This window comes from Anopheles merus, chromosome 2R (genome assembly GCF_017562075.2).
Source record: "Anopheles merus strain MAF chromosome 2R, AmerM5.1, whole genome shotgun sequence".
NCBI classification, from domain to species: Eukaryota; Metazoa; Arthropoda; class Insecta; order Diptera; family Culicidae; genus Anopheles; species Anopheles merus.
The window spans coordinates 22,689,546-22,713,560 of record NC_054082.1 but is presented as its reverse complement, the minus strand read 5'-3'; the positions used below and the strand labels follow the sequence as shown (position 1 = coordinate 22,713,560).

The 24,015-nt window shown below is 48.1% G+C and overlaps 2 protein-coding genes across 10 annotated transcripts; both read right to left on the bottom strand.

Annotated features, from left to right (window-relative positions):
* Positions 1-1,818: 1,818 nt before the first annotated feature.
* LOC121589022 lies at positions 1,819-8,930 on the bottom strand. Of its 4 annotated transcripts, none has more exons than XM_041907577.1 (5): positions 8,421-8,930; positions 7,585-7,845; positions 7,301-7,498; positions 7,063-7,230; positions 1,819-3,868 (listed from the first exon to the last, which is right to left on the bottom strand). In XM_041907577.1, the coding sequence occupies exons 2-5, from the start codon at positions 7,843-7,845 to the stop codon at positions 2,048-2,050; spliced, it is 2,448 nt and encodes an 815-aa protein (XP_041763511.1). In that variant the 5' UTR covers positions 8,421-8,930; the 3' UTR covers positions 1,819-2,047. The 4 variants fall into 4 exon arrangements, with proteins under 4 accessions (XP_041763511.1, XP_041763514.1, XP_041763512.1 ...); XM_041907580.1 differs by having other exon boundaries at positions 8,869-8,888; XM_041907578.1 differs by lacking the exon at positions 8,421-8,930 and adding an exon at positions 8,123-8,406.
* A 3,454-nt stretch (positions 8,931-12,384) lies between these two features.
* On the bottom strand, positions 12,385-22,797 carry LOC121588718 (myosin light chain kinase, smooth muscle-like). Of its 6 annotated transcripts, none has more exons than XM_041906994.1 (9): positions 22,632-22,797; positions 16,410-17,546; positions 15,989-16,316; positions 15,569-15,901; positions 14,247-14,521; positions 13,342-14,164; positions 12,834-13,274; positions 12,665-12,758; positions 12,385-12,590 (listed from the first exon to the last, which is right to left on the bottom strand). In XM_041906994.1, coding segments are annotated over exons 2-9 (3,162 nt in total). In that variant the 5' UTR covers positions 17,276-17,546; positions 22,632-22,797; the 3' UTR covers positions 12,385-12,588. The 6 variants fall into 6 exon arrangements, with proteins under 6 accessions (XP_041762928.1, XP_041762929.1, XP_041762932.1 ...); XM_041906995.1 differs by having other exon boundaries at positions 22,636-22,797; XM_041906998.1 differs by having other exon boundaries at positions 22,694-22,788.
* Positions 22,798-24,015: the final 1,218 nt, after the last annotated feature.

Sequence of the window (24,015 nt, the reverse complement as noted above, 5' to 3'; positions counted from 1 at the left end):
TATTTTTTCAGGAGAATTTTCTGATACGGAATTGGGAGACCAAATCTTCACATTTGGTTACTTGGATACTCCATAGCAACAAGTTTCTCTATGATGGATGTCATTAAATGATACAGGTTTCTCCGAGGCGCACCTTAGAGTGATTTCACTGTGGACACATTTCAGATCACCCGAACAGTTTTGCTGATGAGATACGTAATAAAGCTTTTCTTCCTATCGAATATCATCAGCAATATGGTTCCTGCGTTGTGCAAACTAGACTGACTTAATAAATTAACGAACTACCCACAGCAATCCATTCAATACAATTTGCATCCATCTAGTAGCCATACGCCACACTTGCTGTCCAATTTAATGAACCTGCGTTTTTGTCCTCAAAACCAATGGAGCAGTTGAATGCTGAAGCTTTTCTGTTAAAACATAGCAAATTTCTACTAGCAGAAATTGGCATTCAATAATTGATACTTCTTTAACCGGAGCGAATGATTTTCTTACCTCGTATTCCCAAACTGAGGAAGCGCGATCAAGCGAATACGTCCACCATTACGGCCGAGAAAACGGTTTGGCAAACGACCGTGAGTGATTTCGGACACTCCTGCAGCAGGTCGAGATCGCAAAGAAGGTTATATAGCCGGGCAGGTAAGTAAAAATAATACGGTCTTGCATGGTACGGTGTTTTACACGATTCGACTTGGCGAGAGGCTACATGCGGATATTATGTGCGCTATGGCGCACTAAGCAGATAATACTATGGCCAAGACAGCAAATTATGCTACGGGAGCCAATAGAGTAAATTACTTTGTAAAATCAATTCCACTTACAGATTCCATATCCAACACTGCAACACACCCATAAATCCACTGCAATCAAATCCTTCTTGGCATTCAAATCTTTTCAAGCTTCAAGTCTTCGACATTTCTTACACTTTTTCACCACTGTTCTTTAGGAAGCTGCTACAATGTAATATGTCTGCTCACTGCTAAGTCTGAACACAGAATGACCTGACTGAAACAGCGCTCAGTGTTACGCAGGTGCGTTTCAACACATAGCCTACTTCGTGTATCAGACTCCAAAATAATTCATATGCATCATCCCCCTGGCTACTCTAGACGAAAGAAGATGTAAAATTTGAACATGACAGTTAGCACCGTTATTTTCTTATTTTTTTATGAAACCCATTGCGTGCATGAAACCCAGAGATGCACAAAACGATATATATTACGAATTGAGGACGGAATAGAGGACTTGAACAGGAACCGCGATCAAGTCACGTACTTTGGTAATGAGCTAAGATGCTTGAAGGACTGGAACAGACATCAGTTGCTCCCGTGGAGTAGGTGTACAAAAAGTTTCGTGGCATTTTTTATACAGGGTCATATTTAAAAGTATTCCATTAAAACAGTAATCACAACAGCTTTCTCCATTTCGTTGAGTCATATTTTTTTTATTCGTAAAGATATGTACAACGCCAATCTATGTACTTTAGAGAGACATGATGCGATGTTTTTGTTGTTGTTGTATTAAAAATAATAATTTCTAAGCCACCAAGGTTTAGTTACGCATAACGACGCTTAGTCGTATGGAACGAGAACTGTAAAGCATGTTACGTATGGAACAGAGGAATAAATTAACACATTCAAGCTCATCTCGGCTCACACATCACAGTGTTACCTTGTAAGCTCGATCAAGCAGAGCAAAAGAGTACATAATCTGAAAACGGTAGGTGAGTTTTATCCAGGCCAATCAAGACGGACAGGAATTTGTCTTGCCACAATAAGGAACGAGCGAAACCGGCAAAACAAAACAGCAAAATCAACGTAGTCTGCATAATTATTTACATTTCTCGTCGAATGTGTATCTGTTCAGACGTAAGGACGTAAAACAAAATGTAATATCATAAAACCGCTGTGGAAAACGGATTCAAAATGAAAGCTATGAAGAGGAAACAAAAGTATAACTGCCACTCAGATTCTCTCTGTCCGCTTGCGTCTCATAAATAGGTCTAAAGAGCTCCTAACATGTATACAATTACTGTAAATTTATTTTCCTACTGGAGATTGGCTGCGGCTGTGCCGGTGACAGTCGCCGAGGTCGGCCCATTGCTGTGATTGAGCGACGCGTGCCCGTGCACCGTTTGGTTCACGCAGGACGTCGTCGTAATCGACTGGACAACGGAAGCGCTCGTACGCGGGTGCAAGCTCGCACCGCTGCCGAACGAAACTGGAATGGTTCCGAATAGGGGATGACCGTTGGTGATCGGTGCGGCAAGTAGCAGCGTGCGCGCTTGTGCCGTCGCCTGATGGTGCACGGGAACGGCGGCACTCTCGCCGTTCGTGGGGCTGCCGCCAGTGCCCCCAAACCCATTCATGACGTTCTCCTTCGACGGCAAACTGCTGCCCTTTCGGGCGGTGCCGAATCGATTGCCGTTGGCGAGCGGTGGCGTCTCGTCGGCCATATTCACTGCTGCCGTTTGGCTGCAGTTCCCGTACAGGTACAGCGGTGCGGCAAGCTCTTCCAGGTGTCGCCCGTTCGTATGCGCCGCCGGAAGTGACTGGTTCAACCGATACGTGCTCTCGCTAAGCATCGTGCCCATGATCGATTTCTTCGCTATGCTCGGTACGGTCGGAGAGTGCACATCGACCGGTAATGCACCCTTCTGCTGGGAGGAACGATTTTCGTAGAAGCTAGCGTTTGCCAGTTCGTTCGTGTCGCTGCCCATACTGTCGTCCATTTCCAACACGATCGTTTCGATTTCGTCCTGTGCAACGGGCTGGTTGTTAGTGCGAGTATTCTGTTCCTGCTGCATCGCGTTTCTGTCCTCCTCCTGCTGATCCGCCTGCTGATCCTCCTCATCATCCTCCCTCATGTGCACCTCCGGCACCATGCCACTGGCGAACAGCTCCTGTGCATCATCGTCCTCCTGCGTGTGTTCCTCGTCCGAAGAGCAGAGATCGATGCTGTCAATGACCATTGCACTGTCTGCAATTTCCGCCAGCTCTTTCCGCCGCTGCCGCTCCAGGCTGGCCGCTAGTTCCGCTTCCCTGATTTGCCGCTCGATGCCGGGCAACATTGCAATCTCCTGCACTTCAGCAGGCGTCAGTCTTATTAACGCCACCACAAACGGTCGGCAACGCTCCAGCAGCAGTTTGTTGTAGAACAGGAAGTTTTCCTCCCAATGCTTGCGGGACAGCTGTCGCCGGGGATGCTTGTAGTGCCGTATCGACCGTTCGCTCGAGTCGTCCGCAGCCCGTTTGAATGTCACGGTGCACCCGTTTGGTCCGCCACCCGTTTTGGGCTTTGCAAACAACCACTTCGGCAGCCGCCGATCGTGGGCGGCCAGTTCTTCCGACGAGCCACCCTTAAGCAGTCGCTTTCGCATTAGGAAACCGGCACCGGGCGGTAAGCTCGGTGCGAGACAGAATCGTTCCATGCGATCGAACCGCTCGGATAGGTAGTCCGTGGTGGTAATGGTTTTGGAGGTTTTTACCATAAACAGTCCCAACGGTGACGAGAGCGGAATTTGAGCGCATTTGGCGAGTGTAACGACTTGGCGGGTGCGTCTAGGTACGCGGCGATGGTTTGCGCCCGGTGCCACCGTGCCACTGTCTTCCGTCTCGGTGCTGTTTGACTTCGGTACGGGCACGAGCGACGAACCGCTCGACGGGTCTGTTGGTTTTGTGCAGCGCAGCATGAAGTTCTGCGACAGGAAGCATACCATCTTTTGCTGCTCTGCTTGTGCACGGGCTTCCTCATCGAGTGGCAGCTGCTGGTCACCGCACACTTCTCCACAAAAGATCACGTCATCGTCGTCGCTAGTGTACTCCAGCTCTGGATTGCTTTGCTCGCTATTGCAGGTTTTCTCGTGTTCCTGGAAGCATTCAATGAAATGAAATCAGTCCAAGTACACACAGGTAGGAAAATAAATACCATTTTTAATGTTCTCGAGCAGCTAGTGAGTTTCGTTTGTTACTAAGTAGTTAAACAGTAGTTAAACGGTGTTTAACAAACACCGTATAGCATCAAAACGATCGTTTCTTCTGCATTTATCTTGTACCCTGGCATGGCCTGCTTAGCTTCAATTCGTCGTCTTCTTGCTTGTCGCTGCATCTGCATTTGGTCTGTACCAGACTCATCACTCCAGGACTCATGGAATGGCTTCATGCCGCAATAACTTCATTTGAACTAATCATTTTGAGTTTTGATTTGCACATGTGTCGTCATTTTCTCTATAAGATAATAACGCATTTTTACGCGACCCTTTTATGAGTGCTACGTAATTTATGGATGGCCCCTCTTACCGTACGGCCACAAAGAGTGAAATACACAGCGATAAAAACTATTTGACAGGTGAAATATCTATCAGGTAACACATCAAAGCAATCAGCTGATGTGCAATGTAAACAAATAACGTGTACAAAATCGCAATCACATCCATCAAAGAACTTCAAAATCCAGCATTTCGTAAATTTTCTGTCAACATGTTCATGTATTCCAATTTACTCACTATAAAAAAAAAATACTCTTTTTGAGCGATTATCGAAAGCAAAAAATCGTTTGCGACTATCCTAAATTATTTGTAAAATCTCATATAAAATGTTGAAAGCACGTCCAAGGTCCATAAATGACTACAGGTCGGACCGTCCAATGTACATTGAAAAATTTTCATTTGACCCTAGCTGTCAAAGTTATACAGCATTAACCCTAGCTCCTTATCTGCCAATCTCCATAGCAATCTTCATCCATCATAGCTAACAAAATCAGAGCTAAGAATCCACTGGTAGTCTAACGAGGCACCTTTGAGTGAACGCAAAAAAAATAGCGAATCTTTTTTGGACACTTGTTTCTGGTGGATTAGCCGGTCTGGTGGTACAGTCGTCAACTCGAACGACTTAACAACACGCCCGTCAGGGTTCAAGCCCCGAATAGACCAGACCGTGTCCCCATACGTAGGAGTAAATATCCTGCTATGGTAACAATAAGTGACTGAAAGCCAAGCCCACTTTACTAGTGGGTACTGGTAGGCCTTGACCGGCAGCGGTTGTTGTGCCAAAAGAAGAAGAAGAAGAAGTTTCTGGTGCAAGAGGAAAAATTCGCGAACAAATATATGGCTTGTTACGATCTATTAAGATTGATGAGGCGGAATGAATCTTTGAAATGATTCAATGAATCTGAGTCTCGGTTGGAAGGAATCATGAAACTAAAAAAATATGAATCTCGACAGATTCATGAATCTCAAATGATTCTTGAATATCTTGATCTTGAATCTTGATATCTGAAATCTTGAATTTTGTGGGATTCATGATTATCAAGGGATTTATAAATTTCCAAAGATTCATAGAGTTTGAGCTTCTTCTTATTTTTAACAACCTACGTGGTCTAGCCAGTCAGCCAGAACAGGCTTTTGAGACTTCTTGGCAAGTAACACACAGTAGAATAATCTGTTTTGCTACTGGGAGACGATACATGCGAACCCATGACAGGCATGTTGTTAAGTCGTCCGAGTCAACCACTGTACCATGGGATCGCGCATATTCAATATTTAGAAAATCATACATCTCTAAAGATTTATGATTCACTGGAGATTTATAAATCCTAATGGATTCACGAATCTTTATAGAATCATTAATCCTTATAGATTAATGAATCATCGTAGATTCTTGAAAGATTGATGAATTCTTGGAGATTCGATTCGAGATTTGAATCACTCATCGTTGAAGATTCATATGAATGAATCTCAACCAAAGATTCCTGAAATCTAACACTGCCCTTTCCGTTTTAAGTTCGTAGGCTGAAATTTCAGCTGTTTGCATTGTGTTGCAGTTTTCGAGCAGCTATCTAAGTGTGTATAATATACAGGTGAGCTTAGCCCAAGGTGTATGAATTAAGAAGGCTGATTTTTATCGCTCCTGCTTCTGAATGGAGGTTTTAAGAGTGTTTTGTGTATTCTTCAAGCCTCCACAAAGCTTGTTTGAGCAAAAGCATTCACTCGTCCTGTCAAATGACATCAGAAGTGATGTTCAAAAATTGGTTAAAAAAAGCTATAAAACCACTGCACTTTTCAGTTTTTTTTTTTAATCGCATTAGCCTTGTTTTGACACAACGATTTCTGCTTGAAAACTCCTGTGAAAATCGCCGTCTCCCATAGCAACCGAAAATCGAGCAGAGTTTGTCGAATCTTTTTAGTGAAAGTTTTGCTCTCGATGGCACGAATCTTTGCTTGTAATCTTTTGGCAGATGCAAAGAAAACTGTTTATGGGGCCATTTCCGTTTGAAGTTCGTAGGCTGAAATTTCAGCCTGTCAGCTATTTGCATTGTATAGCAGTTTTCGAGCAGCTATCTAAGTGAGTATAATATACAGGTGGGCTTATCCCAAGGTGTATGAATTTAGAAGGCTGATTTTTATCGCTTCTACTTCTCAATGATACACTTCTGATACATACACTTTGATTCCAGATTTCACCACCACCACGAGTTGACGACTGTACCACGAGACCGGACTTTTACCCACATCATTATATAATTAATACCATTTACGTGGAAAATTTGCAAAAATATGGTTTCAAATATTATAAAAAAGCAATTGTCCTTGTATTTGACAATTTTTGAAGCAAACTAAACTCATATAACGACCAATTTACAGCATATTTATTCAAGAGCCGCGAACGCTGTTGCGGAAAAATTGCAAAAGACACCTCCATGAATAATCTAAGGTACTAGACTTGCCTCAGATGCCACCCAAGGTCCAAAGACTATCCTTCCCAACACCTAAGCAAAGCGTTATTGCAGCACGGAACGATAGTATGAATCTTTCAATTATCAAATGCTAGATGTACGAGAAATATTCAACCTCTTGTTATTTAGAGCGAGTGTTTATCGCATCGATAGACCACATATTGCAAGGACAGACTGAAGCATTGCTCCATATATCTACTTCCTGTGCGCATTGTTGCGTCTCAACAGTCGCTACTGCGCAATTATTGGCGTACCCCGTCCCTCCTAAACGCATTTGATCTGAATCGAACAGGAGGACGATAAAAAAAAAAGTATATCGAGCTGACTTACCACCAGTGCACCGTAGGAGTATAGCTCAGCATCACAGTTGTCGCAGAGATAGATATCGAAGCTTTCTGATATGACCATTTCCTCCTGGGTCGCCAAGCTCGATTGCGAGTTCGATTGCTTCGGCAGCAGGCACTTGCGACTGTTGATCTTCTGCTCCTGGTCGTACAGCTGCAAGGAAAGGGGAGGTAGTCGTCAGCGGCTATCGCCAAAAACAAAACGGAGCACCTTCCCACCGTACCATATTTTCATTGCGAAACGTAACCAGCAGCTTGTTCGTGGCTCGCTCAAATAGGGACGTGGTGGAGTTGTAATTGTTGATGAACCGTAGCGCCGTCGGTTGATACTTCGCCAGATCGGAACAGTACCGCAGCAGATAGACGCTATGGTGGAAGGTGTAGCACACTACCACGATCTCTCGCATCTTTTGCAGCCAGTTCTGAAAACGAGAAAAAGGCAAGAGTTGATCAGATTGCCGACACAGCGAGCGAGCGAGCTGGCGCGGGGGGGTAAAGATTCACCTACCCCAGTGAATGATTTCGGTCGTCGGAACGGTTTCGTAAACTCCAGATCGGTCGGCCACCATTCCGGCTTGTTGAACTCGGTCATCGAATGGATGTGGACGTAGCCGAGCGAGCACTGCACCATGAACGGGATGAACCGTTCCAGCTGCGGCTCGGTGATCTTCTGCAGTGACGAAGGGTAGCCGTCCGCGAACAGGAGCGGCAGGTTAGAGACCATATTTTTGCTGCCATCTTCTTCCACCTCGTCGGCCGTTTGTGGCATCTGTGGCGAATAAAAAAAAACACATACACACACCCACAAGGGATTTTATCGTTAGTGCAGCGATCGAACACCCATCCGCCGTCGCACGGATTGGCCGCGAGCCAGGACTTCTACACATGAGGGTGGGCAGGGGTTGCGAACAGTAAGGGGTGTAGGCAGGCACATACAGGGGTTTTCGCTTACGAGCGGGGCAAAATGTCAACACAGAACCACCGCGACCACCGCAGGAGGGGGATAAAAGTGCGTTGATTTTTCGTGTTCGCGTACAAAAAATTACCGTAATTTATAATACACTGCTCTAAAAAAAGGCCACAATTTGCGGACGAGTTCCTCACTTCACTAGAGCCCGAGTATCGAGAATGGAATCTTTTTCCGTAGCATCACTCGATCGATCATCTCGCCTATCCTATCTCTTCACTTCCAGTTCTTTCATACACCCAACAGGGCAAAAAAAAAACAACCCTCACAGCCACAAAAAGCGCAGAACCGCGAGCAACACACACGCGCGCGCTTACTATCGCTAAAGCTGCTTGGTCGCGGAGTATTTCTTCTTGCCTCCCGTTTGTCCAGCTCACCTCAGCCACCTTTCCAGCACAGTTTCTCGTTCGGTGTGGCGAAGCGACCCACCACCGTTCTGTTCCGCAGCACGATTCGCACGATACGTTTCCAAAATCCTTGCCAGATCTCTTGCTCACAGGCGACGGCGGCGACTCAGCATCGGCAGGAGAGGACGGGACAGGGCGAGAGAAAATCCTCTACGCGCTCTTACTGGTGCTGCTGCAGCTGCTGTTATTGCTCTTATTGCTGCTCCTCCTGCTGCTGCTACTGCTGCTGCTGCTGTTTCGATCAACGCTGCTGAGCGCCCATCATCATGCTGCATCACAGCATCGCTCTCGCAGAACAAAAAAAATTCGGATTCGGCAGAAAGTGGTTTTAAGATTGTCTGGACGCGGTATCGTCTTCTGTTTCCCGTTCTCCAGTACACTAAACTACTTAAAATGGCTATAATGAAGCAATATTTACGATTTTCGTTTGTCCCTGACAGCGCCAAGACGAAACGGTTTGCTAGCGCTTTGCCAAACGTCAAACGAAAGCCCTTTTGGCAGGGTTTGTCGGTCGGTCGGGTCGGGGAGCTGGGCGTGTGTAGAATATTCTTTCATTACAGTTAGCTCCCAACATTTGTTTCGTGTGGAACATGTTGCGCAGGACTAGACTGCCTTTGGCCTTTTTATTAACTGCTCGAATATACACTAAACCGGATGAAAGGTACCCGTATAAGCGTTCCACGGTAACTGTAAACAAATAATAGGTTGCATCAGAAGCCCTGCAAAACATCGCTTCCGAATCAATCAATCAATTTAGGAAAAGGACGGAAGGACAATAAAAAGTTTAATTCATGTTATAAAACTCACGCCGATACAAAACGAAGATATAAAAAAAATTAAAGAATCAGAATGTTTTTAAATATTTCAACAAATGTCATGGAACATTCCGCTGTTCACAGACACAAGGTGCAGATAGCAAGGTGGTTCACCATTGGAATCATCTCTAAGCGGGGTCCACACACAACGCAGACATGCACCGCAAGTATGTCCGTTGAATTTAAAAATAAAAATAAGATGAAGTTTTTCTTAATCAATTTTGAAAAGACTAGGATGTTTGGATACATTTCACATGAAGTCGCATGGTGTGTTCTTCTCGATGTTTTTTTTCTTTCTATTTGATATTTTTCATGTTGTTGACAGCCCGTGCAAATTTTGACAGCACACCATTCTTCTTCAAAGATGTCAAAACCGAAGGTGTTTACAATACAGTCAGAATTCAATAGTTGAACGCTTTTTAGTTGGCATGCTTTTTAGTTGAACGCTCAATAGTTGGTGGACAGTTCAATTAAAAAGCATGCGTTTTTGTATGGGAAAACCGGTTTTGAAAATTCACAAAAATCTCATGGCATGCCGACAATAATTAAGAAAGAGAAATACAGGCGGTCCCCGAGATACACGGTTAATGGAGACCGAAAACGGCCGCAAAAAACCGCGTATCTCGAATTTCCGCGTAAGTCGAATCTCGTGATTTCTAGCCAAAATATCACTAATTTTCGTGTAAATTTGCAACTAGGGGGTGGTTTTAGCCACTTGATCAACTATTTGATATGATTCTGAATGAAATAACAGTTTCAAACCTTTTGAAATAGTTTTCAACATCCGATCAAAACAGAAATTATTTGGCATTTTACAATAGATGTGTCAAATCAGTACAATTTGGTCAAAGAACTGTCAAATTTAGAAAACCGCGTATCCCTGAATCCGTGTATAAGAGGTACCGTGTATCTCGGGGACCGCCTGTATTCAATAGTTGGCGGTCGCGAAATTCCGGTCCGTGTATTTTCGGCCTTAAATAGCCAGTACCCTTCATTGCTGCAGTGTTTCATGTTGTTTAAAGGCCGGGGGGCACTGTCCGTACTCGCTAGAGCAGCGGTCGGCAAACTTTTGTGGTAAAGGGCCAAATTAAGTAAATGATCAAGTGCCGCGGGCCAGGAGAATGCGGTTTTTTATCAGCGCTTAATTTATTACAATTTAACCTTTTAGAAACCTCTTAGGTATCATTGTTGTTTTTCTGTAATTATATCATCTAAACATATTTCAAAATTGATGATACCTGCTTTAAAAGCTAATTGCAATCTTTAATCATTTGAGAATCGGCAATAGATGGCCAAAAATGTGATTAGTCAAAAAATAACAAAAAAAGGATCAATATTGCTTCTTGAAGACCCCATCCTTCCACGCCGCAAAAAATATTGCGGATATTCCGGGGATGATACAAAAGTCGTAACGGCAGAATTTGCATATGACACCTTAGTCCGCAAACTGGTACAACATCCGTCACATGTGTTCCATCGATTTTTTCTGGACCAACATGATGGAAAAGCTTTTCTCTAAAAATTTTGTCGAGAAAACTTAGGATGCCTTCGTCCATCATGGTGAAAATTCGGGATAACTGACGAAAGGCAACTCGCAAAGTCTGAGATAAATTTGTGCAAGTAAGCTTAAATAATTACCTTTCAAATGATGTACATGTAAAGAAATTGTCTCTCCTAGTTTTTTTCTACAGCTAGCCGAAAAAAGGCATTTTTTCTTGTAAAAGTTACGGGGATATTGATCTTGAGTTCAAACATACCGAACGATCCGTCATTCCATACTCTTCTTCTTCTTCTTTTGGCTCAACAACCGTTGACGGTCAAGGCCTGCCATTCCATAGTACAGGCGTCCCCCGAGTTACGACCCCCTCGAGTTACGACGATTCGCAGATACGACGATTTTGATTTTGACAGTGAAAAGTTGTCATCGAGAAGAAATTGATGTATATTTTTGAATTTCTGAGCTGATGACCGTTACACACAAATTTCCAAAGATTCCACAGCTACCCAATATTGAATATCTACATCGTGTAAACGACATTTTGTGTAAAATTAATACATTATCGAACATTGTTTCAAATTAAAAACACAATATCATAGATTTCGACTCTTCAACTTCGGTTATAAACTTTACATTGACAGATATTCGACATACGACTTTTTCGACTTACGCCTTGCGTTGGGACTTTTTCTCGGTTCCAAATACAGTCGTATCTCGGGGGACACCTGTACTTTAATTAAAATTGAAAGAGTTCGATGGCATAAAATGCTATTCTAAAAATTATTTAGTAATTTGTATACGAATAGTTTCTTCCCATCTTTCAAAATCAGTCAAAACCTTTCGCGGGCCGGATAGAATGTTGCGGCGGGCCGCATTTGGCCCGCGGGCCGGATTTTGCCGACCGCTGCGCTAGAGTAACTTCATTTTTCACTAGCGCACCTGGCGTCGGTTGACCGAAGCATTTTTCCAAACAATTTGGAGCCGCTTCTGTTATTTTTTCCATATTTTCCACTTAAATCGGACAAGATCATTTTTGTTAAAGGTAGATACACATGTTTCGCACGCATTGCATCCATTTTCGCAATGAAAATCGGTGAAAATAATACTTTATTTTGAGATTCAGCACGTCCATTCCCTCGATGACCAAAAAAAGCTTCCACCAGCCGCCGCCAGATGCGCTAGTGAAAATCGATATTAAGGCCGGGCTACATTGATCGTACTCCATAGCGTAATTTCGATTTTCACTAGTGCATCTGGCGGCGGCTGACTGAAGCTTTTTTTGCTCATCTAGGGAATGGTCGTGCCGCATCTCAAAATTAAGTAGTTTTTACATCGTTTTTTGATGCGAAAACGGCTGAAATACTTGCACAATATGTTTGTCTATCAATTACAAAGCTTTTCCAGTCAAGTTAAAGTAAAAAACATGGAATAGTAAGGTATTTTCTGGATCGGCTCCAAATTGTTTGCCAAAATGCTTCAGTCAGCCGCCGCCAGATGCGCTAGTGAAAATCGAAATTAGACTTGCGAGTACGATCAATGTAGCCCGGCCTTTACACTAGCGAGTACGGGCAATGTTTCCCGGCCTTAAGTTATTTATTCCAGTTAACACAACGAATGCGTTACAGAGTTCGCTCTAACTTAGTTGCTTTATTGATGTAGTAGTTTTGTCTGCATAGTACACGTAGTATATAGGTAAAACAATAACAATCAAACATTTACGCTTATCATCAGATGCTTTCATTTGGTATCGGAAACACTCAACAAACTGCTGCCGGACGTACTGTTGGCCGTGCTGCCCGCACTATAGATCGCATCCTGATGCCAGCTCTGTAACGAAATGCGGAAAAGGCTCATATTGTTACCGACCTCGACTTCACACCTCAGGTCAAAGCCAAACTCACATTCGGGGTTGGTTTCGCGCGGCACTACCGACACGCGCCGGGAAGCGGATAAGTTTGCCATCCTTCCGAGGGCCCGTATGGCATTGCCTGTTTTCTGTGGACGGCATCAGAGGGAAGGCGTTAGGCAATTATGTTGCGCGTGAAAGCACCGCCCGCCCTTTTCGCTTACCTGCCATTTTCTACGGATGATGAATTTTTTCAACTTATCCGTCCGGATCTGGTTCACACCAACGTTGTCGCCGCCCTTGAGCGAAAGCCACTCCGACTGCAAACACTGCTGGGCGGTCAGCCGCTCCTCCTGGCGGCCGCGCAGCAGCCCCGCAATGAATTCCTTCGCCTCGTCCGACACCAGATCGAACGCCTCGTCGTCAAAGTCGTACTCGGCGCGCGTAATGTTGCTGAACGTGTCCACGTCGTTGTCGCCCATGAAGGGCGACAGGCCGGACAGCAGCACATAGCAGATCACGCCGATGCTCCACATGTCCGACTGTACGCTGATCGGTTCGTAGTTGATGATTTCCGGCGCAATGAACTCGGGCGTCCCGAACAGTACACGCGTCGGGCTGGACGCGCACAGCCGCTGCGCCAAACCGAAGTCGATGATTTTGATCTGCAAAAGCAAGCGGAATGTCTCATTCCCACCACATACCATACCATCCTCCCCTTACGGCCCATACCTCGTGGCTCGTTTTGGTGGCGCACATAATGTTCTCCGGCTTCAGGTCCAGATGCACGATCTGGCGGCTGTGCATGTGCTCCACGCCCTGGCAGATTTGGCGCACGAAGATCACGCAGTCCTTCTCGGTGAGCGTAAAGTCGTCCGCGACCACGCGCTCGAACAGCTCGCCGCCGGAGATGTACTCCACCACCATGATGATCTCCTTCGGCAGCTCGAAGGTGGCGAACAGCCGCAGCAGCTTCGGATGCTCCAGGCTCTCCATGATCGCCGTCTCCTGCCAGACGCGCTCCTTGTCCTTCAGCCGGATGCACTTGACCTTCTTGGCCGCGAGCACGGTGCCCGCCTCGCCCTGCCGGGCAATCACCTTGTACACCACGCCGAACCGTCCCTTGCCCACCTCCTTCACCACCTCGAACTGCTCGTTAAAGTCACCGCCGGAGGCGATCGTTAGCGTCGCGGGACACGGCTGCTGCTGGTGCTGGTGCTGGCTGTTGCTTTCGCCACCGTCACCCTCGTGGTCCGCGTACCCGCCAGACTCACCGTTGCCGACGTCGCTGCCGAAGCTTGCCCCGCTCGACGTGGGACTGGCGGCCAGCAGGCTCGTGCGCGTCTCCGACGTGCCGTTGATGCGTTTGGCCTCGTGCTGTGCCGTTACCGGTTCGCTGGCCGGTGTCGGATGGCTTGTGCCGTGCACGTTCTCTGCCCGTATTCGAAACCGGTACGAGCCGTCCGGCTGCAAGCTGTCAATGACACAGGAAAACGAGTTCGGCACACGCTTGACGCAGGTCCAACGGTCTTCGCCATTCTGTTCCATCTCGATCCTAAAGGGCAGCCGATTATTAGCAGATGATTCTCAAAGCGCGCGCACACACACATAGCTATGCTGCACCACAGAGCACTTACACAAATCCAGTTATGGCACTTCCTCCATCGTACGGGGCAGGATTCCACGATACGGTCAGGGCGGTTGGGCTAAGCGGGGCCACTGTCGGCCGTCCGGCAGGCGGTTCCGGCGGTGACTCGACGCGCAAACACATGGACAGCTCCGTTTCCGGGCAGGCCTTGTCGAGCTGGATGCTATACTTACCGCCCTGGGCCGGCTCGATGTTGGTTAGAAGCAGCCGGGTGCGGCCCGGTAGATTGCTCGTGCTGGCATTGCTATCGGTGATGAATCGGCCCTAAAATGATAGCGAAGCATAGATATTTATGATACGCCCAATTTACCATCACCCTGCAAATTATCTATCTGTACGGATATGTGTATGTGGGTATGGTTTGATGATAAGGAAAGTATTAATAAGCTTGTAAGCTTCCCGCTCACAATCCAATTCCCGCTCATCAACAGGAACTAAACGATGTTTTACACGTACAGCTCCGAGCCGGCTCTGTGGTCTATTAGATAGACGCGTCAGCTCCTACAAGACCGGTTGGGTTTAAATTCCAAGTTCTCACCTATTTCGGCTGTGTTCTATATGGTTGGGTTTTAAGGGTCTGAATCAAACAACACACATTTTAATGCCCCACAGGGCACGTACAGCCCTCCAGAAATATTCGATTCTGAGTACTGGGAAAGATGTCCTTGGATATAAAAGAATCGATCCATATCTGATCTTGTTTGCAAGGCGCCGGCGTCTGTCTCTATTCAGCTGTGTGTTTGATCGAGATCTTCTAGGGTATTATTCATCAATGTGTCATTGAAAATTAGTCAACAAAGTCGCAGCAGCAACCCACAAGTAGCAGAGCCGTGTAATCGCTGGAAGCAGAGCACAAATCAAACACCATCATAAATATGGAAATTCTACCCCAAACCCACAAATTACACGGACTTCAAACCCAAACAGACTCAAACAACAACAAAAAACATCTGTAAATCTGTGTACTGTTTTCCCACGTTACCAGCTCCAAAGCCCACGTACAGCCGAGATACAGATAGCGAAATCAGTAGGATTCGTTTGCATATTTTGCGCAACGAAACCAACTACCATTACGCCCGCGAATGCGTGTTTGGTTAAGATTAAGATTAGCCTCCTCGATTGGCGGCGATTGGCCCGTAGCGGCATCCGGACGGTAGAGAATACTAATCAACACGCCCTCGCGGGCTCATGCTGTCGCCCCTTTGCCGAAACCGTGATCCGACATGAGAGATATCGAGCTGTTTTTGGGCATGCAGCTGCGCGCGGTTGGTCGCCGCGCTAGAAGACAACATTCCAACAAGCTTTGCTTACCGATCGCTTCCAGCGCAGCTCGGCCGGTGGCTGGCCCTGGTAGCAGGCCTCTATGATCACGTCGTCGCCCTGCAGTACCACCTCGTCCTGCAGGGAGTGCAGAAAGCGCAGCTTCTGCTGACTGCCGCCGTACCGTTCGATTTCCCGCCGTACTTCCTGCCGCTCGCACGCACCGACGTACGCCTTCGGCAGCACGCACAGGTCGGCGTACGCGCACAGCTGACCCTGCCGGTCGCTCTCGGTCGAGGGGATGCAACACTTTACCTCGCCGCTCTGCCGGTACGCACTGTTGAATATTCGCAGAATGTTCGCTCCATCGTCGCGTGACTCCATCTGTGGTGAAGGGGGTGTGAATGGAAACAAACGAAGGTGTAAGCCAACAGAAGGTGTCAGGTGGGCAAAGGGAGCACAGTGACGCACCGAAAATCCTTTGGTACCGCTGGTAATTTCCATGCCCCGGACGTACCACCGTACCCGCATGTCCGGCGGATGGACACACGCGCAAAACTCCACGTTGTCGCCCTCGAGCGCGATCTGCGAGAGCGGGAAGCGTACGAAGCGCACCGGCGGCCGGTGATCGCAGTCCATCGGTGGCGGCTGCTGCTGGTCCAGCTCGAGCACGTCCAGATAGCAACTGGAGGTAAGCTGCTGCTTGGCCGCCTCGATGCAACACTCGTACAGGCCGGCATCGTCCAGGAACGGGTCCTTGAGTCGTAGCCCAAACTTGCCATTACCGTGATCGATGTACCTGCGGGATGGGATGAGCGTGTCTCCCCAAGGTTAGTTGCATTCGGTTTCTCGTGTCCCCCAGGCATCCTGGACCCCGCAGCTCGATACTCACGCAAAGTCGGTCGAATCCTTCACCGGGCGGCCATTTTTCTTCCACGAACACTTGACCAGCTCGGCACACTGCAGCTCCAGGCTGAGCTCCACCTCGGTTCCCTCCGTGACGGTGATCACCTTCGGCAGCTCGCGCACGATCCGGGGCAGTTGTCCGACCGGTACCGACCACTTCGGGTCCTGCACGTCGATCTCCGCCGACATCACCTTCATGCAGCCGTCGATCGTTTCCAGCACGCACGTGTACGTGCCGGAATCGCTCGCCTTCGCCTTCTCCAGCACGAGCGACACGTTGCGCTGGCTGACGCTGCGATGGAATATCCGGCCATCGTCCAGCTCGCGCCCATTGTGAAAGCAGCGCACGGCCGGTATGGACGGTGCGTAGTACTCCGCGTTCAGCACGATGTACTCGCCGACCTGGGGCGAATAGTCGTTGATGTGGCGGTAGATGCGCATACTGCTCGCCGCCGGCTCGCTGTTCCGCTTCACCCGATTGATCGTGCGGATCTTCTCGAGCACCAGCAGCTCGATCGTGCGCTCCACCCGGCCACTCTCGTTCTCGATCACCAGCTGGTACGGGCCGGCATCCTTCGCGCTCACGCACTGGATCTTCATCGTGCACAGTGAGCCCTTGCTCTGGATCGAAATGGTGCGCGAGGGTGCGAGCAGGGCGCCGTTGCGCTGCCAGGCCATGGCCGGCGTCGGGTAGCCCTCGATGATGCACTGAAAGATGGCCGTCTCGTACTCGTACACCTCGAGCTTCTGCGGCACGTAGATAAACTTGAGCGGCACGGTGGCGCACGGTTCACCGGCGGCTGCCCGACCGCACCCGGCGAGCGCTGGCTGGTTTATCGCACCGCTGGCCATTTTGCATCGAACTCTTCTACTTCTACTGCTGGAACGTTGCTATCAACTTCAAACACCGCCTCACACACACACACACATAAACACTGAGCTTGAAACATCCACGGAGCACAGCACGGACGTTCGCTAAGGAATTTCGCCGCGTGTGACACTTCACTCCACCCTTTCTCAAGTTGAGCTCATCAGTTCGCTATTAGATGCGTTGATGATGATTCACTGACACAGTCACGTACACAGCGTTACTACGGGACCACCATACTACTGCATTGCGTTGCTGTAAGATGTTCAGTATGAGTTCAACTCCTAAGCTCCAATGCCACTGCTGCCTTTTGTGCATTGTTCCGCATTTGCGTTCCCCTTGAACCCCTTGCGTACGTGTCCCTGAACGTGGAACCTCAACACTTTGGTGACATTCAACCTTCCGATAGCTTATCCACCTATTTGGGCTTCACCATCATCAGTACAACAGAAGAAGGTCGTACTTTATGGATATCGCTGACGGGATGGTGGCAGGCGTCACGAGCTCTAGGAGCTTTCGCAGATGAGAACCGTGCGGTACGGTAGGGAACGGAAGGGTTACGGAACGGTCCTGTCATGCTTGTACAATGACATTCGCTCTTTTTGGAAGTAGCAGGGCTCTTAAGTCAATGTCGCTGGCGCTTGTTGGGGAATACATTGCAAGAAACGACTGATTGTACGCACGAGATAAACGGAACGCATCGAGCGCGCAAGGATGATGAGACCTTTCCAAGGGAGCATGGAGATGTTGTGCTCTTTTGGTGATGTACGGAGATGTTGTGTCTATTCGCATGATATGATAGTTTTAAGTGCACGCATGTAGAATTGAACCCCGATGACCGAATGGGGATTGAGGTAGTTCCATCAAGGTCGTATCGTAGTTCGATACCCATCCGGCACAAGTCAACTCGGTTATAATTGAACTCTCTCGCATAAGCCGGTGTAAGGCTGGAGTTCGTTTTAGCTTTTTGGAGATCGATTAGATTGGTGTAAGGCTGGAGCTCGAGAACGATAAGTGTTGGAATCAAAACCACAGACAAATAATGTATACGAATGATGCGTAGCTCTGATTCAAGAATCTGAATGAATCATCAAATTAAATCATTGAATTTGAAACTCAAATGTTGAGATCGATGAACTCTCCAAGATTCATTAATCCTCAAAGATCACTAAATATTATCAAAAACCATGACCTTAAATTTGCATATCTCAGAATTTGCAAAGATACATCTCTAAAGATTTCTGAATCTCAGACGGTTGATGAATGCTTAAAGGTATCAGACAATTTGCGAATCTATGGGGTTTCATAAATCTTTGGAGACTCCTTCCGCGATTCGCAATACAAATCACTGAAGACGTAAACAAATGAATCTTAACGAAAGATGCAAGAAACACAGCACGAAAGTGTATTAAAGCGCCATTTAAAAATTAAGCCACCAAACAGAGCGAAATCCAGCTCGTCGCCGAGATTTGAACTCGCTACTGCTAACTCACAAACACACACACACACACACACACACACACACACACACACACACACACCACACACACACACACACACACACACACACACACACACACACACACACACACACACACACACACTTCACATTCGCGTACAATAAATAAACAATTCGAAATAAACAAAATCATCCATTTTCGTACAAAAAATGACCCGACCAGTTCTTTCCACACACCAATTAAGGAACTGCCGTCCGACCAACCATCCAGCCAACATCTCTCGCTACTCCGCTAAACTACCTCTTTATAGCACACACGGGCCATATAAAGACCAGTCGCTGCCCGCCGTTTTGGCCGCACTGGGGCACGCAAATGGCTTTAATAAAATTTCACATTTCACGTCGTGCCGGCGGTGTTGGCGACAATGGAATTCCAAATATGTTAACACGCACTCGTACCGGGGAACGGGGAACGACCCGGGTTGGTAGAGACGGTGAATCGATCGACGGAGGCGAAACAAAATAATCGCGAATGAAATGACGTTCGACGTTCATAAATGGATAAATGCTGTGAAGGTGTCTTGTCGTATTTGTTGTTTTTTTTATAAGACACTATCGTTACGAAAAAGGGACATTATGGCAAATATGAAACGTTTTGACCACCATCTCTTAAGAAACTAGTGGCAGCCACACTGAACGATGGCATCAATTACTCATCGCACATGTTACAGCGCATTAGTCCGCAAAACAGTATGCGCACGCGTGCTGCCCGACACGAATGCAACGTGTTTGCACGGTGGCGCACGGTTGCGACCTTCAGGTGGTCCTCCCCCTGTGTACGGCCGCACGGTAGCGCTACGACTTGCGCGTTCGAATCCGTGGGCTCCGTACCGTTAACCTGTGCGCAGCCATACTTGCGCCCCACAGCTGATGCGCGGCGGCGGCGGCCGTTGCACATTCCTGGCGAAATTCTTTCTGCCCACAAGGTTTCGTGGCTTACGGTGGCACTTAAGTCACTGCAAACACACACACACACACACGCGACACAAGCTTTCTCAAGGAATATCTCTCACTACACGCCTCGCCCAGTAGACGATGATCAATGTTGCTTGTCGGCATCACGGCGACGCGTTTTGCACGCCAGAAACGTGTTTTGTATATGCCCCGGAAAGGGAATAATCGACGCGAGCTACACACCAGTGAAAGCGCCCAGCGATAAAAACCTCCCGCACCCCCGGTGGGTGGCAGTTGAAGGGAGTGGTAGTAAATTGCGCAAATAAAAACACACTAACACACACATCCACACACTACTTGTCCGCTATGAACGTTAGACGGTTCAGTTCATCTGCTTAGCACAGCTGGGGAAAGAATAACAGACCGCCACTTGGAGGGTTTGCGCCAACTTTGTTTGCGTATGATCGGTAATACGCCAAAGCCTGTGCATGTAAAGCTGAGCCTCGAACTCGAACTCGTCAACCAGGCCGCCCGAAGGCTCGCTACTCGCTGTTCCGTTCGACAGAAAACCGCGCAACACAATACCCGCAGAAAACGGCGGCACATTGTCGCTGGAATGGAAAAATAACCTTGCGTAAACCGCAGTACACACACACACACACACACCGACACGCAGCGAGCGCAGTTGCCCTTCTTGTGTGTGTGCCCGTCACCGTCCTCACCACAAGCGCGCCCGATGCCCCCCCCCCCTCCCATTCCAAAGGTCATACGAGCCCATGTTCACGGCGTGGCCTCAGACGGCGCTCGAGGCTTCACCGAGAAACGTCCCCAGCCACCGGCTGGGCACATCCGGCCGTGGGCCCTAACCCAGCCAGGCCACTTGTTTACACTCGTCCCGATCGAACTGGCGCTTCCGGTGGTCCGTTCCGCCGCCGGCAGCACCCGTAAACGCGTGTTTTGCTAACAGATTGCCGAACTGCAGCAACGAAAAGCCTTCGAGCCAGAGGCGACGAACCCGCGGTTTACTGCATGGCACCACAAACACCACACTTACACAAACACAAAAATACACACATGCACACAGCTACAAATTGGCGTATCTTTTCGCGCGCCCTTGTACACCCTTTTTCCCATCGCCACGCTGCAGACCGCCGTCCCCCGCAGTTTTTTGTCAGTTTCGCTGTCTGCGGGCGCGCTCGTCCGACCTCGTCCGATCTTCACGATATTTGCTAAACGCCACGCGGAGATCTCGATCGGAGGCGACCACGGCGACGCACTGCGGCTTGATCGTACTTTGCCAACAGAATAAGGGTGCTGCGGCTGGTGCTAATTAGTCGCTCCAGATCTCGACGCAGATTGCAACGATCTGTGTCCTCTGACACACACACACACACACACACACACACACACACACACACACACACACACACACACACACACACACACACACACACACACTGGGGTCGATGGCGAGCCCCTGCAGCAGTCTCTGGTACAGTTGTCGCTGCACACGGTCGAGCTGCACGTAACGGAATGATTGGAGGAAACGATCACCATCTGGCGAAGTTGGTCTGGCTCGGCCCGTGATAGGACCGCGTCGTCAATCTTGCTCTCGATCTCGACATCTAATCGATCGAAACGAACGGCCACTAGAGAGTGATGGAGGGTTGTAATGACACACAAGCGACGGCAACTGAGCTATCGTTTGAGCGTTTAAGAGTGTGTATGTGCGAGAGAGGAAGATAAGGATGGCGAGTTGCAGTGAGAACACAGGTGAAACTAGACGGGAGATCTTGTTCCCCAAAATGTTACTCGCTCCACATGCCTTCGACTACGGGAGAGATGCCCTAATCCAGGGGTTGGCAAGTTACGGGGCTCGAGAAGCGTCCGGGTCACGCGAACATTTTGCAATTGAACTGTGATGAGATCATTTTTATTGCACTTCTAAAGATTCGACAGATTTCTATAGATAGACCTATAGATTTTCAATATGATCAGTCAAATTGAAGTAAAATACATAAACTTCAAAACGTTCTGTAAAGAAGCAAATTTCTTTGCAAAGAGCAAACGAATGAAGTGCATTGTATTTAGGAAGGTTAAAGCTGCAAACGCAACCCATAGCTTCAGAAATTTTGGATGTTTTGTTCGAATGTTTGCCGACCTCAGCCGTAATCGATCCTAAAACGCTGAGGCTGTGAGGCTCTCAATTGCTCACTTTTGTAATTGTAGGCACCGTTGCTGATGTTGTCTTTGTGTGGCATCTTTTCAACTATCTCAAACCGTTTGCTCTCTCTCTCTCTCCCTCTCTTTCAAATTCTCTCTATCTCAAAGATCGATACGCATGCAATATCCCATTATCAATTAAAGCGATTCGTCCAATTCGCTACATCCGCCAGCAACTGATGAGTTGTCAGGGTCTCGCAATTAGAACCATTCCGGTTGATCGGTTTTAATCATTCGCACACTAATCAGGCTGCCCGTATGCGCTCGTGCCGCCACGTCCCTTTACCAACCCCCGGCTCCGCCGTCGCACTAGAGCTAAGTAGATTAGCGCAGTTGGCAGCAAACTGCGCGTCACACAGCACCTTCTACCCTGCAAATGCACCAATGCACCTTGTGCGCTGTGTGCACCTTCACCGCGAGCAACTAAAATCACACCACCTGGTGACGGCAGGTGCCACCTGAAACTAGAACCGGCAATTTTCGACACCTTAACACCTCGCGCAATGGATAGTTACGGATGGCGGCGGCGACGGCAACGACGACGACAGGGCCGGACCGGTTGGTGGAAAAAAATCGTCCAACCAGCCGCAAATGGGTAAAGGGCCGCTCGACAAAATTGCGCGATCGTACGCACGCACGACCTTCGGTGCGGTTCGTGTCTTCGGGCCGCTACACTTTATACGCGCGCGTGCGCTCACACTCACACACAGTTTCCTGCTGCTTCACTTGTGCCAAAGGGCGTTAAGGTGTGCCCGTACTGACTCACGGAGGCTTTACGGAGGCCGCGGGCAGCTGAATTCGCGTTACGTTCAAGCTTGCAACGTCCGACGCGATCTGCGGACGAACAGCGACTGTGCGTCTTCCCAACTGGAGGCGCCATCGCGTTGCGGTGAGCACAGGGCCGTGAAATGGACACACATACACCCTTATCCCCAAGCACATACACCGACAGCGAGTGTTGCTGGATGTAAAAGGGTGCAACAAATGCCATTCGGTCGATCGGTCGCTGTGTTGTGGGTGCCAAGCGTCTCCAGGCAGCACGGCAGCATCGCTCGATCGCAGCGCGTCTTGCAATAGGCGGAAGAGGAGGGGGTACAAGGGGTACAAGAAAATTCAATTTCGTATTTAAATGTACGGCCCTAAACACTTCGAAGCGCCATTTCGAAGCGCCACCGGACGTCCTTTCACAAAGTAATTCTGTTCGGCTCGACTCATTAGACGTCCAGCGCCTTCTCGCGCATTGGACCGGATGAGAGCGAACCAGTGACCCGGTTTAGCGCTTTATGATCGACCATCTGCCAGGATGCGAGGGAAGGGGGGCGAGAAGTGCTGAAGGACGTTCTGCTGTGGAGCAACTGAATAATAAAAAAAGAAATAAACCAACGGGTTCGGGCGCCATCTACCCTACACCCCCCTGTGGAGCGAAACCTGTTGCACATCTGGAGAGGTGGGTGGAAACGTAGCGTGCAGCATCCGCAGTCTTTCGGTCCGCCGTGACTCACCAAGCCACTTTCGTTTCGAGTGTTTATCTCACTCTCCTACAAAACTCCTTTCATGGAATGAAAAAGATTGTATCATTTTTGCTGGTGCAAAACCGCAACCACCGCCCCATCGTTCATGTGATGACCACCACCATCACCAGCACCCGTCCCGGGTATGTTGTGGGCTTATTTATTTTTTTTTACTATTTTTGTTGTTGCTGCTGGCCAGTATGGCGTGGGTATGGTAATATACGAGGGCATCGATTCAATGCTAATGGGAGCGTGTTTGCCGGAAAGGGGGGGAAGTGTTTATGGCGCTCGGAAGTCACACTGAGGCACAGGAAGGCGCAAAATGTCGATGGTTTTTTGGGGTCAATTATTTGGTAATGTTATCGCTTTGACCGTCAGTGACTTCCAGGCTGGAGCAGGCCGTTGCGACATTGTGCGTGAGAATTAATGTGTTGAAGGTGAAAGAACGGCACAAAAACCCATAAGAAAAAAAGATATCTGTTCGAAAGTATGGTTTCGGTTATAAGCATGTTTGGTTTTTTATTTCTTTTTTTTCCAACGTTTCGATGGTTGGAACGAAATGCGAATTTAAATATTG

What these genes read in the sequence shown, in the direction of transcription:
- LOC121589022 (XM_041907577.1), bottom strand. Translation starts at nt 7,845, where the DNA reads ATGCCACAAACGGCCGACGAGGTGGAAGAAGATGGCAGCAAAAATATG. An exon ending in CGTTTCGCAATGAAAATATG is followed by an intron (nt 7,231 to 7,300) that starts GTACGGTGGGAA and finishes CTTTCCTTGCAG; the next exon opens with CTGTACGACCAGGAGCAGAA. An exon ending in ACTCCTACGGTGCACTGGTG is followed by an intron (nt 3,869 to 7,062) that starts GTAAGTCAGCTC and finishes GAATGCTTCCAG; the next exon opens with GAACACGAGAAAACCTGCAA.
- LOC121588718 (XM_041906994.1), bottom strand. Translation starts at nt 17,275, where the DNA reads ATGGCCAGCGGTGCGATAAACCAGCCAGCGCTCGCCGGGTGCGGTCGG. An exon ending in AGCTGCGCTGGAAGCGATCG is followed by an intron (nt 14,522 to 15,568) that starts GTAAGCAAAGCT and finishes CTATCATTTTAG; the next exon opens with GGCCGATTCATCACCGATAG. An exon ending in CCACCAAAACGAGCCACGAG is followed by an intron (nt 13,275 to 13,341) that starts GTATGGGCCGTA and finishes TTGCTTTTGCAG; the next exon opens with ATCAAAATCATCGACTTCGG.